General features: G+C 49.0%; 1 protein-coding gene across 2 annotated transcripts in view; it reads left to right on the top strand.

Moving 5' to 3' along the window:
• IRAK2 (interleukin 1 receptor associated kinase 2) overlaps positions 1 to 15,304 on the top strand; it is an 82,320-nt gene that overhangs the window by 20,150 nt on the left and 46,866 nt on the right. For both annotated transcript variants that reach the window (XM_084989433.1, XM_021069319.2), the window contains one exon: positions 6,501 to 6,683. In XM_084989433.1, coding sequence (XP_084845559.1) covers positions 6,501 to 6,683 — 183 coding nt within the window. The remainder of the gene's footprint in view (positions 1 to 6,500; positions 6,684 to 15,304) is intronic.

The raw sequence follows: 15,304 nt of genomic DNA on the forward strand, positions 1-15,304 counted from the left end.
CTCTTCTGGATATTTCATGTACATGGAATAAACCATACAACATGCAGTCCTTTTTTTTTTTTTTTTTGTCTTTTTGCCTTTTCTAGGGCCGCTCCTGCGGCATATGGAGGTTCCCAGGCTAGGGGTCGAATTGGAGCCGTAGCCACCGCCTATGCCAGAGCCACAGCAACGCGGGATCTGAGCTGTGTCTGCAACCTACACCACAGCTCATGGCAACGCCGGATCCTTAACCCACTGAGCAAGGGCAGGGACCGAACCCGCAACCTCATGGTTCCTAGTCAGATTCATTAACCACTGTGCCACGACGGGAATTCCCAAGATGTAGTCCTTCATAACTGATTTCTTTGATTTAGTGTATTTCCTAGATTCATCCATGTTGTAGCACGTATTTACTCCTGAATAATATTTCATGGTGTGGATGTACCACACCTTATTTATCCACCCATCAGTTGACAGGCATTTGGGTTCTTTCCACTCTTTGGCTTTTATGAATAATGCTCCTGTGCACACTTGTGTACAGGTCTTCGTGTGGCTGTGTTTTCATTTCCCTTGGGTGGATACCTAGGAGAGGAATTTATGAGTCATAGAGTAACTCTATGTTTAACATTTTGAGGAACTATCAGCTGTTTTCCAAAATGCATGTACCATTTCACATTCCCAACAGTCATGTACAAAGGTCCAATTTCACCCCCCCAGCACTTGTTATTGTCTGTCTTTTTGAGTCGGGCCATCCAAACAGGTGTGAGGTGGTTTCTCCGTGTGGTTTTGATTTGTATTTCTCTAATGACTAATGATGTTGGGTGTCTCTTCACATATCCGTGACATCCTCTGTGGAGAATACCTCTGACACCTTAGACCCTGGAGATGCCAGAATTGCTCAAGGCCCTCAGGCTTTCCAGTGCGATTTCGGTTGGAATCCAGATTCTTTGCCAGGCCTGCCCGATCTGGCTCAATCTAAGCCCTGCTGGTTCTGGCCTCCTCTCCTCTCCCACACCCTCCTGCCCACCCTGCTCCTGCCACACTGGCCTCCTTGATCCTGATTCAGGACCTTTGTACTTGCTGTTCTCTCTTCCCCCATCCTCCCCATGGCTGGCTTTCTAGTCTCTCTTAGCTTTCTCTTGCTGCTGTGACAAGTTACCACCAATGTAACGGTTTAAAGGCAGCCATTGTTGTGTTACAGTTCTGGAGGCCGGAGTCCTGAAATCAAGGCATCCACTGGCTGCCTTCCTTCTAGAAGCTCTAGGGGAGAATCCATTTCCTTGCCCTTACTGGCTTCTAGAGGCTTCCAGCATCTCCTCCTCCACTTTCAAAAACAGCAGCGTAGCATCTTCAGATGTCTGCTCTCCGACCTCTGCTTCTGTCCGCATCTCTTCTGAATTGGACACTCCTTCCTCCCTCTTATAAAGGACCCTTGGCCTCACTCAGATAATCCAGGGTAGTCTCACCTCAAAACCCTTAACTCGGAGTTCCTGTCATGACTCAGCAGAAATGAATCTGACTAGTAACCATGAGGATGCAGCTTCAATCCCTAGCCTCTCTTATTGGGTTAAGGATCTAGCATTGCTGTGAGCTGTGGTGTAGGCCGGTGGTTACAGCTCTGATTTGACCCCTAGCCTGGGAACCTCCATATGCCACAGGTGTGGACCTAAAAAGACAAAAAAACAAACAAGCAAGCCAAAAAGAATCCTTAACCCAATGCTATCCACAAAGTTCCTTTTATCAAGTAAGGTACCACATTCGCAGGTTTGGGGTTGAGGACACTGATATCTTTGGGGGGCTATGGTCTTTCACTTCTCTGTGCGTATGTCACCTTGTCTGAGAGGCCTATCCTGCCCCCCTTTACTCTTGATCTCATCACCATGTTTTATCTCCTTCCCTCTTAATATGCTCTGACCATCCAAGCCACATCTGTGACCTACACCGCAACTCACGGCATTGCTGGTCCTTAACCCACTGAGCAAGGCCAGGGATTGAACCCATGTCCTCATGGATACTAGTTGGGTTGCGCCACAACAGGAGCTCCAACCTTGCTTCTTAATTGTTTATGTCTGTCTCTCCTTGTAGAATGTAAGCACCACGAGGTCACAGACATCACCCTCTAGTTCACTCCTGTGTTCCCAGTGCCTAGGGCAGCACTTGGCTGGTGAGCAGACACTCAGGACCATTGGAGTGAATGAGGGGCTGAAGGATGTAGGGATGATGAGGACGCAGGATGGCTTGGGGCCTGCGGTTGGCCATCCCTCTGTGCTGGATCAGAGGTCATGGGCCCCCACTTAGCAGCGCCTTGCCAAGCCACAGCTATTTCTGGTTTCCTGTTCAGCGGAGCCAGTGATTGTGGTTGTCGTTCTTGTCCTAAAGAGTCTTTGGACCTCCATGAGTCATTTTAGATGAGATAATACCTCAGGGCTGATTGTGGTGGAGGGGAGTGGAGGTGGAAAAATCCATAAAGTGATTCAATCACACAGCCACAAGTATCCATACTTTTTTTTTTTTTTTTCACTTTTTTTTGGCTGCCCCGCAGTAAATAGAGTTCCTGGGCCAGGGATCAGATCTGAGCTGCAGTTGCCACCTAAACCACAGCTGTTGAGCTGCAGTTGAGACCTAAGCCAGATCTTTAACCCACTGTGCTGGGAAAGGGATTGAATTTGCCTCCCAGTGCTCACAAAATGCCGCCAATCCCATTTGGTGGTTAATGTGGCTGCCTCCTATTCATTTGTGGCTGCATTGTTCTTAGCCCTTGTGGGAAAACAGGCTTCTCACAGCTTTCTTACATCAGGTGTATTCCAAGGGGACTAGGGCAGGAGGGTTTCCTTTATTGGATGGCTCCCCATCTTGTTCTCTCATGCATGTGCCAACCTTTGTGCACAGCTCTGCTTTGTCCCTGCCTCGCTGTGTGACTTCAGGCAAGTGACTGCCTCTCTCTGAGCCTTTGGTTTTCTCATGTGTAAAATGGGGATGAGTTGATGAGAGGCTTAGGTGACAAGACGCTCTGCCCTTCCCTCAACCAGGAAAGAGTCTGGTTTAGTCCAGAAAAGGGGCCTTTCACCCGAGGGCAGATCATTTCAAGAGGCCGTGCTGTCTCCGCTCCAGGGGGCTTTAAAGATGGGCACGGTTTTTGGCTGTGTCCTTCAGGATTCAGGAACTCAGAACTCAAGTGATGGTCACCAGGTCGTGTTAACCACTGGGGATAAAGTAGGTTTTCACAGAGTGGAGATGGCTTAACAATTACAGCGGCCGTTTATATCACATACAGAGTAATCTATGCATAAAACTAATCTGACCCTTACCACAGCCTCTGAGGCAGGTGCTGTTGTTTTCCTCATTTGCAAATAAGGAAACTGAGGTCCAGGGAGAGGTGAGGGGCCTTCCACAGCACATAGCAAGGAAGTAGCAGAGAGAAGATTTGAACCCAGGCTTCAGAAACCAAAGTCTGGGCCCTGAACCACCCTTGTACCATCCTGCTGACACAAGCATGTGTTTTTATATCTATAGGAAAGTGTGGAAGTTCCCATTGTAGCTCAGTGGGTTAAGAACCCAATTAGTATCCATAACGATGTGGGTTTGATCCCTGGCCTCACTCAGTGGATTAAAGGATCTGGCATTGCTGTGAGCTGTGGTGTAGGTGGCTGACATGGCTCAGATCTGGTGTTGCTGTGGCTGTGGTGTAGGCCGGTGGTTACAGCTCTGATTTGACCCGTAGCCTGGGAACCTCCATATGCCACAGGTGTGGCCAGAAAGAGAAGGAAGGAAGGAAGAGAAAATCTTAGATTAGAAGCAAAAGGATAACTGGTGCTTTTCTGGATGTCTTCCAAGTGAGATGATCATGGGGACTTTCATTTTCTCCCATTTTCCAAATGTTCCATTATGACCAGGTATTTCTCTGTGTGTTGGGCAAAGAGCCATGGATTCAGCAGGGCCCTTGGCGGTGGCTTATCCCCCCCAAGATCCCCCTTCTCGTCTTCACCCTGTTTTAAGGGTCTAGTTAAATGCTGATAGGTCAACACCTTCAGAGATGTCACTTTCAGGGAGCTAAAACATTCACATTGCAAGTCACCTCTGAGTGTCCTTCCTGTTCCTGTGGCCTGTGAGGAAAGTGCAGCCCTCAGAAGTGAGGGGCGGGCTGGAGGTGGCCCTGGGCCCCTCTTCTTCCCATGACATCACACCGCTGCTTCTGGAGTGGGAGGTGTGTGGGCGAACAGAGTTTTGCGTGCAGGGAGGGGTGGGAGGGAGGTGTTCCTTCCTCTTCCCTCCACTGTTTTCTCACTGCCAGTGGAAGCAGCCCCTGGCCCTGCTGACATCACTTCCCACTGACCAGGAATCAGGCCTGGGCTTTCCAGTGACTAAAGTTGCAACTCAAGAACTTTCCATCCCTAACAGGACACTTCTCTCTGCAGGGGGTGGTCACAACCGTCCGTATTCCTCCAGAGGGACAGAGGTTGTGTAACACAATCGTGTTACTCCCTTGCTCTGAGGTCTTCCATGGTGCCCTGGTGTCCTTGGCCCTTAGGATCAGGTTTGAACTCTGTAGCCCGGCATTCGGGCCCCTTCGTTATGTGGTCCTGGGCTTCATCTCTTCCCCACTCTGTTCACTTGTGTTTGTGTTTTTCAAACAGAATAGCTCCGTGGGCTGTATTGCTAGAGCTTGTCACAGGCCTGGAGCTCAGTAATATTTTGTTGAATGAATGTGTGACTTGGTGTTCACCTAGATATCTGCTCTGTGGTTTCTGAAATCTGGAACTGAAGTGTGATTATTTTAGTCCTAGTTGTTTTTTTTAAAATGCATCTCTTACTTCAGGAAACCCAGCAGAATACCATGTGACCATTCAGAATGCCATTTGTAAAGAGCTTGTACCAGCCTAGAAAATGCTTATGGTAAAATGTTATAATTATAATAAGAGCTAGATGCACAATCCTACTTGCAGTCGGGCAACAACTGTACCTAGAACCACAGCTCTATGTGTTGGGGGAGCGTTTTGGAAAGGGAAAGTACACTAGTGGGATGTTGGGTAGTTTATTAGCTTTTTTCCCCTGTGTTTTCCCAAGTTTTCTTTAGTGAACAACCATTAATTTTATCATGAAAAGTGATAAGAAGAGGGGCATTAGGAGTTCCTGTCATGCCTCAGTGGTAATGAACCCAACTAGTATCTCTGGCCTCGATCAGTGGCGTTGCCTTGAGCTGTGGTGTAGGTTGCAGACGCAGCTTGGATCTGGCATTGCTGTGGCTGTAGCTGTGGCTGGCAGAAACAGCTCTGATTAGACCCCTAGCCTGGGAACCTCCATATGCCGCCCGTGTAGACCTAAAAAGACAAAAGAAAGAGAAGAAAAAAAGTGCATTAGTTTTAATATTGCCAGTGGTAGCCCTCTGTACAGTGCTTCGGAACTGGCAAAATGCTTTTATTTTATTTAATTTATTTTAGTTTTAGTTTTTGGCTGCACCCTTGCCATGTGGAAGTTCCCTGGGCCAGGGATTGAACCTGTGCCACAGCAGTGACAATGCTGGATCCTTAACCCACTGACCCACCAGGGAACTCCAGCGAAGTGCTTTTATTTATTTATGTATTTATTTATCTTTTTAGGCCCGCACTCATGGCATATGGAAGTTTCCAGGCTAGGGGTCGAATCGGAGCTACAGCTGCCAGCCTATGCCACGGCCACAGCAACACAGGATCTGAACCATGTCTGCGACCTACACCACAGCTCACAGCAACACCTGATCCTTAACCCACTGAGTGAGGCCAGGCATCAAACCTGCATCCTCATGGATACTAGTCAGATTTGTTTCCACCGCACCACAGCAGGCATTCCCAGCAAAGTGCTTTTAGATCTGCGGCTCTCTCTTACTCCTTATAACAGTTCTGTGAGGACGGTGGGCCATGGATTCCTTCCTGTCTTCCTTGAGCTCCCCCTGCCAGGGCTGGAACTTAGGGTGAGGGCAATATTTAAGGAGGCCGCTCCTCTCTGGCTGCTGTGAGTGCAGGATCCGCCCTGAGAGGGAGCACCTCCTTGCCTCAGCTCCGTCCTGGCCCTGCCCCCACTCTGTGCCAGGCACTCTTCTTTGTTCTGGAATCTAACAGTGAACAGAACAGATAAAACTTTCTGCCTACATGGGGTTCTGTGCTGGAAGGGAAGGCAGGCAAAGTTCTTTTACCCCTGTTACAACTGAGGAAACCGAGGCTCCCATCCCACTGAGGAAGTGACTTGCCCAAAGCAAATAACTCGCTAAAACACGAAGTCCTGACCCTCTTGTTCAGGTCTTTCTCCTAAGTCTTGTCTGGCAACCAAGTTGATATTTATGTTCAAATATGAGCATTCTGGACCTCCCAGGTATTGAATGGAATCAGCATTATGACCTGGGCTGCCTGTGGACCACACCTCACAGTGGAATTTCAGGTTGGTGGGGGCAGGCAGCTCTGTGATGGACAAAGCTAGGTTAGGATAGTGACCTCTGGTGGAGAGGCTGCCCTTCCGACCCTAAGCAGACACTCTCACTTGCCTTCCAGCTTCCTATGTGATCACAGACCTGACCCAGCTACGGAAGATCAAGTCGATGGAGCGGGCGCAGGGCGTGAGCATCACTCGGGAGCTGCTGTGGTGGTGGGGCATGCGGCAGGCCACCGTCCAGCAACTGCTGGACCTCCTGTGCCACCTGGAGCTCTACCGTGCTGCCCAGATCATCCTGAACTGTGAGTGACCAAGGTCCCCTTTGTAGCCGGCCCCCAGTGTGTTTCAGCATGAGCTGCCTTCTCTGGCCTTAAACGCTCTTTTATCTTAAAAAAAATTGAGTGGAGGAGTTCCCATCTTGGCTCAGCAGTAATGAAGCTGACTAGTGTCCATGAGGACACGGGTTTGATCCCTGGCCTTACTCAGTGAGTTGAGGATCTGGCATTGCTGTGAGCTGCAATGTAGGTTGCAGACATGGCTCAGATCCCCCATTGCTGTGGCTCTGGTATAGGCCACTAGCTGCAGCTCCCGATTTGATCCCTATGTGGGAAATTCCATGTGCTTCAGGTGCAGCCCTAAAAAGACCGAAAAAAATTTTTTTGAATGAAAGAGTGTATATCCAAATAAGAAATAAGTAACAGTGGCTACCCCTGGGGAGAGGAATTGGGCGGCCAAGAAACAAGGTGGTAGAGAGAGACTTTACTCTTAAGTCATTTTGCATGTTTAAAATTTTGGTTCTGGGAGTTCCCGTTGTGGCTCAGTGAAGACAAATCTGACTAGTATCCATGAGGATGGGGGTTTGATCCCTGGCCTCGCTCAGTGGGTTGGCGACCTGGGGTTGCTGTGAGCTGAGGTGTGGGTCACAGACGTGGCTTGGATCCCACATTGCTGTGGCTGTGATGCAGGCTGGCAGCTGCAGCTCCAATTCGACCCCTACCCTGGGAACTTCCATATGCTGCGGGTGTGGCCCTAAAAAGTGAGAAAAAAAATTGGTTCTGTTTCAAAAATTAAAAAAATTAAAATGTTGAAGTAGTTATAACATAAAAATTCAAGAAAATCTACTGTGAAAATTATTCATGTCCTCATCCTGTTTCCCAGTTTTGTATCCCAAGAGGTAACCACTGTTAACAATTTCTTGTCTATCTTCCTAGAAATTTTCTAGCCACAGGCCAGTGAGTGTTGGTGTCTATAATGCTTTTTAATACAGACAGTAGCTACCACACTAGGCTGTTTGGCTACACTCTTTATTTTCACCTAGTGGTCTGTTTTGCAGATTGTTTCATATTAGGACATTCTTTCAACAACTGCATGGTGCTCCTCTGACAAATATACCATGATTTATTTATTTCAGCCCCATTGGTAGATGTTTAGGTTCTTTCTAGCAGTTGCCTTCTGTGTGCAGTGTTGTGATGTGTACCCATTTGCCCACATGGGAATCCAGCTGCGGGATGATTTTCCCAGTATTGGAATGACTGAGTTGAAGGTTCGCGTATTATAAGTTTTGATTGCTGTCCATATCTGAATTACCAAATTGTCCTCCTACAAGAGTATATGACCATGGCGGGAACATATTTAGCAGGTAATAAATAATATCTCCCTACCTTGAAGGTTGGCTGTGAAATTGGAGTAAATTATGTCAAGTGCCTAGTGTTCAGCCAGTGCTCAGCAGAGGCCAGAGGATGCACCTACCATCTGCATGTCCCTAAAGAGACCCCCGTTCAGTGTGGGGCAGTAAGCCTGGCTTCTCACAGGTCCTTCCTGAGCCCTTGGCCAGTGCCTGGTGCTGTCCAAGGTGCTGGAATACAGGTGGGCAAAGCAATGGGTCCTCTGCCCTCATGAGAGCAGAGTCAGGAGGAGACAGTAGACAGGAAAACAAGTAAAAATAATGCAATGGAGGGGCCAGGTAGGGGAGCCTCCTAGGATACAGTGGTCAGGGAAGGCCAGTCCGAGGAGATGGTTAGAGGAGTGGAAAGAAGACAGCCAGGTGAAGAGTTGGAGTAAGAGAGCCCGGGGAGAGGGAACAGCTTGTGCAAAGGCCCTGGGGTGTTGAAGGAACTAGCATAAATCTGGTGTGGTAGGTAGAGAGCAGGGCATTCAGAGGCCCAGAGGCCTATGGGAGACCGTATGGGCCCTGGAGTTGTTCCTGAGCTGGGAATGACCTGGCTGAACCAATAGACCCCAGTTCAGCACTTTCCTGACTGTACCTTAGGCCTTCTGGAATCAGGGAAGGCTTCCAGGAGGAGGGATGGGGGCTTAGAGACCACCACCCTCAGAGCTAAATCAGGGGACATCAGGCTGGCCTTGCAGGTGGGGACCTGTTCAGCCTGCATGGCACACTGGTTGGTCTGACTAAGGTCTGTTCTGTGTAGCTGCATGCAGACCCTGGCTTGTCTTCCTTCTCAGAGCCTGGCACATGGTAGACTGTGAGACTTGATTATAGGGGGATGTGCCTTCAAAAATATTACACTTTTTTGGAGTTTTCACCGTGGCTTAGCGGGAATGAATCTGACTAGTATCCATGAGGATGGAGGTTTGGTCCCTGGCCTCAGTCAGTAGGTTAAGGATCCGGTGTTGCCATGAGCTGTGGTGTAGGTCACAGATATGGCTCGAATCTGGTGTTGCTGTGGCTATGGCTGTGGTGCAGGCCAGTGACTACAGCTCCAATTCAACCCATAGTCTGGGCACCTACGTATGCTGCAGGTGCAGCCCTAAAAAGACAAAAAAAAAAAAAATTACTTTTTTTTTTTTTTATGGTTGCACCCGCAGCATGTGGAAGTTTCCAGTCTAGGGATTGAAATTTGTGCCCACCCAAGGAGGAGAGAGAGGGAGAGGGAGGGAGGGAGGGAGCATGAGACAGGGAGAGAGTGAGGCAGGCGTGGAGAGAGGGAGCTACAGAAGGAGAGTGGGAAGCCCACTGGGTTAGGTGTGGTCAGAGTGGAGGGGCCAGACCTCCCGCCCAAGCCACTTTGGGGAGGGTCATGCTGGTTTTGCCCCTGGGGATTGAGACACAGGCCTCTCGATGCACACACTAGCTTGCCATTGACGTCAGAACCTGGCTGTTGACTAATCTTGAACATATTCTTAACGATTTGGAGTCAGCACACAGCACAGTGCCACATTCAAAGAAACACACTCATCTCAGGGTGACACTCAACATGAAGCTGATGCTGTGCTGGGCACGTTTGAGCTGCGAGCCTGACTTCTCCCTGAAGTCCCTGGAGGTGTGTGCTCTAAGAAGCTCCTTCTTCCAGGGACACTGAGGTCAGGAAGTCCTCAGAGCCTCCCCTGCAGGGCACAGGTCTGATGTGGAGACGGAGGTCACACTCGGGTGGATCAGAGCTCTCATTCTTAGCTTTTCTCATGGGAACTTCACTGAACGCAGTGTTGGGGCTTCCAAGAAACAGTGATATTTGTCCGTCAGCCTCTCTTCTTAGAACTTTACCCAGTTTCCTGCTTTCCCAGTCCACCGCCTCTAACCTCTCAGGGCCTCAGGAGTCAGCCTCTGTTCCCCAAACTTCTTTTCTCCACCGCTTAGTCTTGCTAACTAAAATTGCTCTAAAAGCCTGTCTCCACAAGCACATCTTCTGCTTTGGGAGTTTGGCTGTGTGTTCACTATTGCTTTCGATCCTCAGGCAAGACACTTCCTCTTTCTGTAAATTAGGGGTTTTTGGGTTTTGCTGTTTTGCTTGTTTATTATTATTATTTTTTCATTAGGAAAAAAAAAGTGCCATAAATCTTGGTCACTTTTTGGAAGTGACTGTAGAAGGCATGTGTGAAGCATTTAGGTTTCTGTTACTCCAACTGGTCAGTTTTCCCTTCCTAATTGTAACTTTAATTAAACCTAATTTGCATGTACTTGCTGAGGATTTTTTTTTTTTTTTTTTTGGATGTCTGATGGCCTATGGAGTTCCCAGGCCAGGGATCAGATCCGAGCTGCAGTTGCAACCTACGCCACAGGCCACAGTTGTGGCAAAGGTAACTCTGGATCCTTTAAAACACTGTGCCCAGCTGGGGGTCAAACCTGGATCCTAGTGTTCCAGAGATGCCACCGATCCCATTGTGCCCAAGCAGGAACTCCCTGAAGATTTTTTTTTTTTTTTGTCTTTTTGTCTTTTCTAGGGCTGCACCCATGGCATACGGAGGTTCCTAGGCTAGGGGACGAATCGGAGCTGTAGCCCATGGCCTATGCCACAGCCACAGCAATGTGGGATCCGAGTTGTGTCTGCAACCTACACCACAGCTCACAGCAAGGCCGGATTCTTAACCCACTGAGCAAGGCCAGGGATCAAACTCACAACCTCATGGTTCCTAGTCGGATTCGTTAACCACTGAGCCACGACGGGAACTCCTGAAGATTTTTAATGAACTTGCTCAGGTGCCCCCAGCAGTTTGAGAACCTGAGTTTAGACCACCCCTTCTTAAAGAGCTTTAAGAATAGATTTAAATAAAACAGTGCTTGAAAACCACAGTCACCAAAAAGTCCTAGATAAAAAGTGATGTCCTCAGAGACTTATGGCTCCAAGAAATATATTTGCATTTAGCAGAGGCCTTCTGAAGGTTGTGTCTGAACTGAAAGGTGGTATGTAGGGTCCACTGGTGGCCACATGTGTGTCCAGTCTCTTGAAATCATGTCCTGTGGGGGCTGCTAACTCTTGTGTAAAGAGTTGGGTCTGTGGGCCTCTGTTCCTTGATATTTCCTCAGCCTTAATTGCTGAGACCATTGTTACTCAGTGGTCAAACATTAAGTGTTATAAGAATTAGAATAAATTAGTACAGAGGGCTTACCCTTCTTTCCTCTGGCAGATCTGCTTGCCAGGGTCAACCCTTTTTACTCTTTCAGCTATTTCGTGGTCCTGTATTAGCATCCACGGTTCAGTGCTGTCACTAAGGGCAGACTACAGTGACTTCAGTAAGACAGATGTTAATATCTCTCTCCTGTGACAATCCAAGCTGCCTGCAGCTGACAGAGCAGCTCCCCAGTGCCAAGGACCAGGTTCTTTCTTTTTCATTGCCCTGCCCTCTGGGACACCTGGCTGCCACCTCACACCTGAGATGGCTGCTCTGTGCCTCCACAGATACCTGCCAGCTGACAAGAAGGGTAGGGTCCCTTGGAGTTCCTGCTGTGGTGCAATGGATCAGCAGCATCTCCATAGCACCAGGATTCAGGTTTGATCCCTGGCCTGGCACACTGGTTTAAAGGATCAGGTGTTGCTGCAGCTGTGGCGTAGGTTGCAACTGCGGCTCAGATCTAATCTAATTCCAAATTCTGCAGGGACAGCCAAAAAAAAAAAAAAGAAAGAAGAAGAAGAAGGGCAGGGTCCTTTGGAAGTTGCAACCTAATTTCCCTTCACAAATCATTGGCCAGGACTGGTCACTTGATCACACCTAGTTGCAAGGGAGGCTGGGAAATGTAGTCTCTAGCTGGGGGCTGTGTGCACAACTAAACCTATGTTACTCTAGAAGAAGAGAGGATACATGGGGGAGGGACTGCAGTCTTCCTACTGTTCTCCTCTCTAGGTTACCCTTCTTCCTACACACAAAACATGCTCAGCCTTTCCCCAGTGGAGTTAAGCTGGAGGCCCAAGCAGTTACGTCCTTCAGCTCAGGGCCCAGGATCTTGGGTGTCAGCCCCTGGTGATCTGGTACCTTACCATCAAAGACAAGTTATCCGCTCCCTTCCCCTAATACACCCAAAACTCAATGGTCAGCGCAAACACGGAGGGACAATCAGAACTCCCATTTGAAATGAGAAACATGTTGCAGTACTTGTCCGTAGCAGTAGGCAAATCTGGCTGAGCGGCTGTGGTAGAGGTTCCTTTGCTTGGTCTATCTGGCAGTCCCTTGTTCTCAGCTTACCAGTGATGCTCAGAGTGTATTCCTCAGATTCTAAGTATCAGCATCCCTTGGGGACTTGTTATAAATGCAGGCTCTTGGGCCTTACCTCAGCCGCTGATTCAGAAACTCCATAGGTGTGGACTCGAGTCTCCCTGTAGGAGACTTGGTTGCAGATAAAGGTTTAGGAACCTCTGCTCCTGCACCTGGTTCTCTGATCTTTGGCTCTGTCTTGGAGGTGGGGTAGGCTTTGGGAGCGGTTCCCTGTTCTCTTCCCATTAGAAGTGGGAACTGGGGAGGCTGCCCTGATGGGGGGTGTTACATGGCTTTCATAGCTGGCCTTCCTGTGAATGGATTTGGGGGAACAGGTTTGGGGGCCTGAGAGGAACTATGAGGTCAGATAATGGCCAGCTTCTGTCACACCAGGCCTATGGTTTCTTTGGAAGTACAGTTCTCTCAAAATTTTAGAAGCTTCTGGTCTCTCAGCTTCTGATCAGTGGTTTTTTTTGTTGTTGTTGTTGTTTTGTTTTTGCTTTTTAGGGCCTCATGTGCAGCTTATGGAGGTTCCCAGGCTAGGTGTCAAATCAGAGCTATAGCTGCTGGCCATAGCCACAGCAACACTGGATCCTTAACCACTGAGCGAGGCCAGGGATCGAACCTGCAACCTCATGGTTCCTAGTTGGTTTTGTTTCTGCTGTGCCAGGATGGGAACTTCCCATTTTTGTAACTTTTAATGACTGTCATTACCTGTCTAGTTCTTTCTCCGTCCATTCTAGGCAGTGCCTCTTGATGATTCACTTTGTAAGGTGAAGACGTTACCTTGCCCTTTCTTACCCTCCCTCTCCCCCTGCTCCTCCCAGCTTCTGGCAAAGACTGGTCATAAAGTAGTCTTCCACGGATGTTGTCACATCTCCAGTCTCTTCTGAGCCCATGGGGAAGAGCTGCATCTTAGATGAAGCCCCAGCCTCTGGGTCAGGGCAGGAAGAGCAACACTGCCTTTGCGTCCTTATTGAAAAATGTCTTTTGTGATGGGGAAAGTACTGTGTGCATGGGATGCCCGCAGGGTTAGTCATAGTGTAGAGTAGCATTTCCCAAACCACAAGCTCCCGATGTGTAGATGTGTATATGGCAAGTTACTCCCTACCAACAAAGGGGTCATGGGAGTTCCCGTCATGGCGCAGTGGTTAATCAATCCGACTAGGAACAATGAGGTTGCAGGTTCAATCCCTGGCCTTGCTCAATGGGTTATGGATCCAGTGTTGCCGTGAGCTGTGGGTCGCAGATGCAGCTCAGATCTGGCGTTGCTGTGGCTGTTGTGTAGGCCAGTGGCTACAGCTCTGATTAGACCCCAAGCCTGGGAACCTCCATATGCCACGGGAGCGGCCCTAGAAAAGGCAAAAAGACAAAAAAAAAAAAAAAAAAAAAAAAAAGGCAAAAACAACCAAAAAGCAAAACAAAGGGGTCATGAACAACCAGCTTGGGAAATCTGTTTTATCAGTGCCCCCTATCTTTGGAGATTTCCAGTGCACACCAGCCTATTAAGGCTCTGATAAATTCTGTAGCAACCTATTTAGGCTAGTGTTTTCCATTTATATTTGGCCCCTTTTCACCTGATACTCATAATAGTCCCTTGGAACAAGTACAGTGTGAGAATCACTGCTCTGGTAAATGGTGGCTGTGGTCAAATTGCTGGGCACCCCAGGGGATCCTCATGTTGGAGGGTCAGGCCAGCATTCAGAAGAGTCTGACAGAGTTCCTGTTGTGGCTCAGTGGGTTAAGAATCCGACATAATATCTGTGAGGATGCAGGTTCAACCCCTGGCTTTGCTTAGTGAGTTAAGGATCTGGTGTTGCTGCAAGCTGTGGCATAGGTCACAGATGCAGCTCAGATCTGGTGTTGCTTTGGCTGTGGTGTAGGCTGGAAGCTGTAGCTCTGATTCGACTCCTAGCCTGGGAACTTCCACATGCTGCAGGTGGTAGCTGTAAAAAAAGAAAAAAGAAAAAAGAAAAAGAAAAAAAAAAGAAGCCTGGCCCTGGGGGCTGGGGCCAGCCATCACCCAGCAGCTTCAAACATGAGAGTCCTACTCTTGAGGGGGCCTTTTCCCAACCACCAGGCTTAGGGAGAGGACTGTGAGCTGGGCCCCAGAGTCTAGTGCTGGTCTCAGGGACCAAATCAATGCAGAGGCCTAGGTATCAGAGCTGTGGCTTCTGCCAAAGGCAGGTTGGCTGGCGTCACTGCTGAGCTCCAGCATTGATTAAATGACACTCAGGCAGGCTGGGGAGCTGATCCTGTCACTGGTGGGGATCTGATGGCTGTAACTCTGAGGATGGAGGTTGGAAGCCAAGAGCACCTGACCCATGAGGTGAAACTCTCCCTTGCTCCTCTCCATGGGGAGTCAGAGACGTAGACTCTGGATGAGTCAATAGTGAACTAACACATATTATCAAATGCCCAGTGTGTGTTGAGTGCTGGGGACACAGCAGTGGAAATACAGACAAGGTCTCCAACCTTGAGGAGCTTGCAGTTTTGCTGTTAAGGATGATGACATAGGGAGTTCCCATCCTGGCTCAGGGGTTAACAAACCTGGCTACCATCCATGAGGTTGCGGGTTCGATCCCTGGCCTCGCTCAGTGGGTTAAGGATCCGGTGTTGCCGTCAGCTGTGGTGTGGGTCGAAGATGCATCTCGGATCTGGCATTGCTGTGGCTGTGACTCTGGCCAGTAGCTGCAGCTCCAATTCAACCCCTAGCCTGGGAACCTCCATATGCCGTGAGTGTGACCCTAAGAAGACAAAAGACCAAAAAAAAAAAGGGGGGGGGAGGATGATGACATAGAGACCTGTGCCCAACTGCAGAGGGAGTGCTGGAAGGAGAAGCATAGGTAGGGCTGGTTATTAGGTAGAAGAGTGGGAAAGGGGATGGTTTGATCTCATCTGGGGACGTTTTCCTGAGGAACTTAAACTTGAGCCTCCATCCAAAGGCTGGCTGGGCCAACTCAGGTGGGTGACCATGCAGGCATTTCCAGGCAGAGGG

This window comes from Sus scrofa, chromosome 13, assembly GCF_054392235.1.
Source record: "Sus scrofa isolate SSC_HxYL_T2T_F1_AM1 chromosome 13, Sscrofa_HxYL_maternal_Yorkshire_Landrace_v2.0, whole genome shotgun sequence".
Classification (NCBI taxonomy): domain Eukaryota; kingdom Metazoa; phylum Chordata; class Mammalia; order Artiodactyla; family Suidae; genus Sus; species Sus scrofa.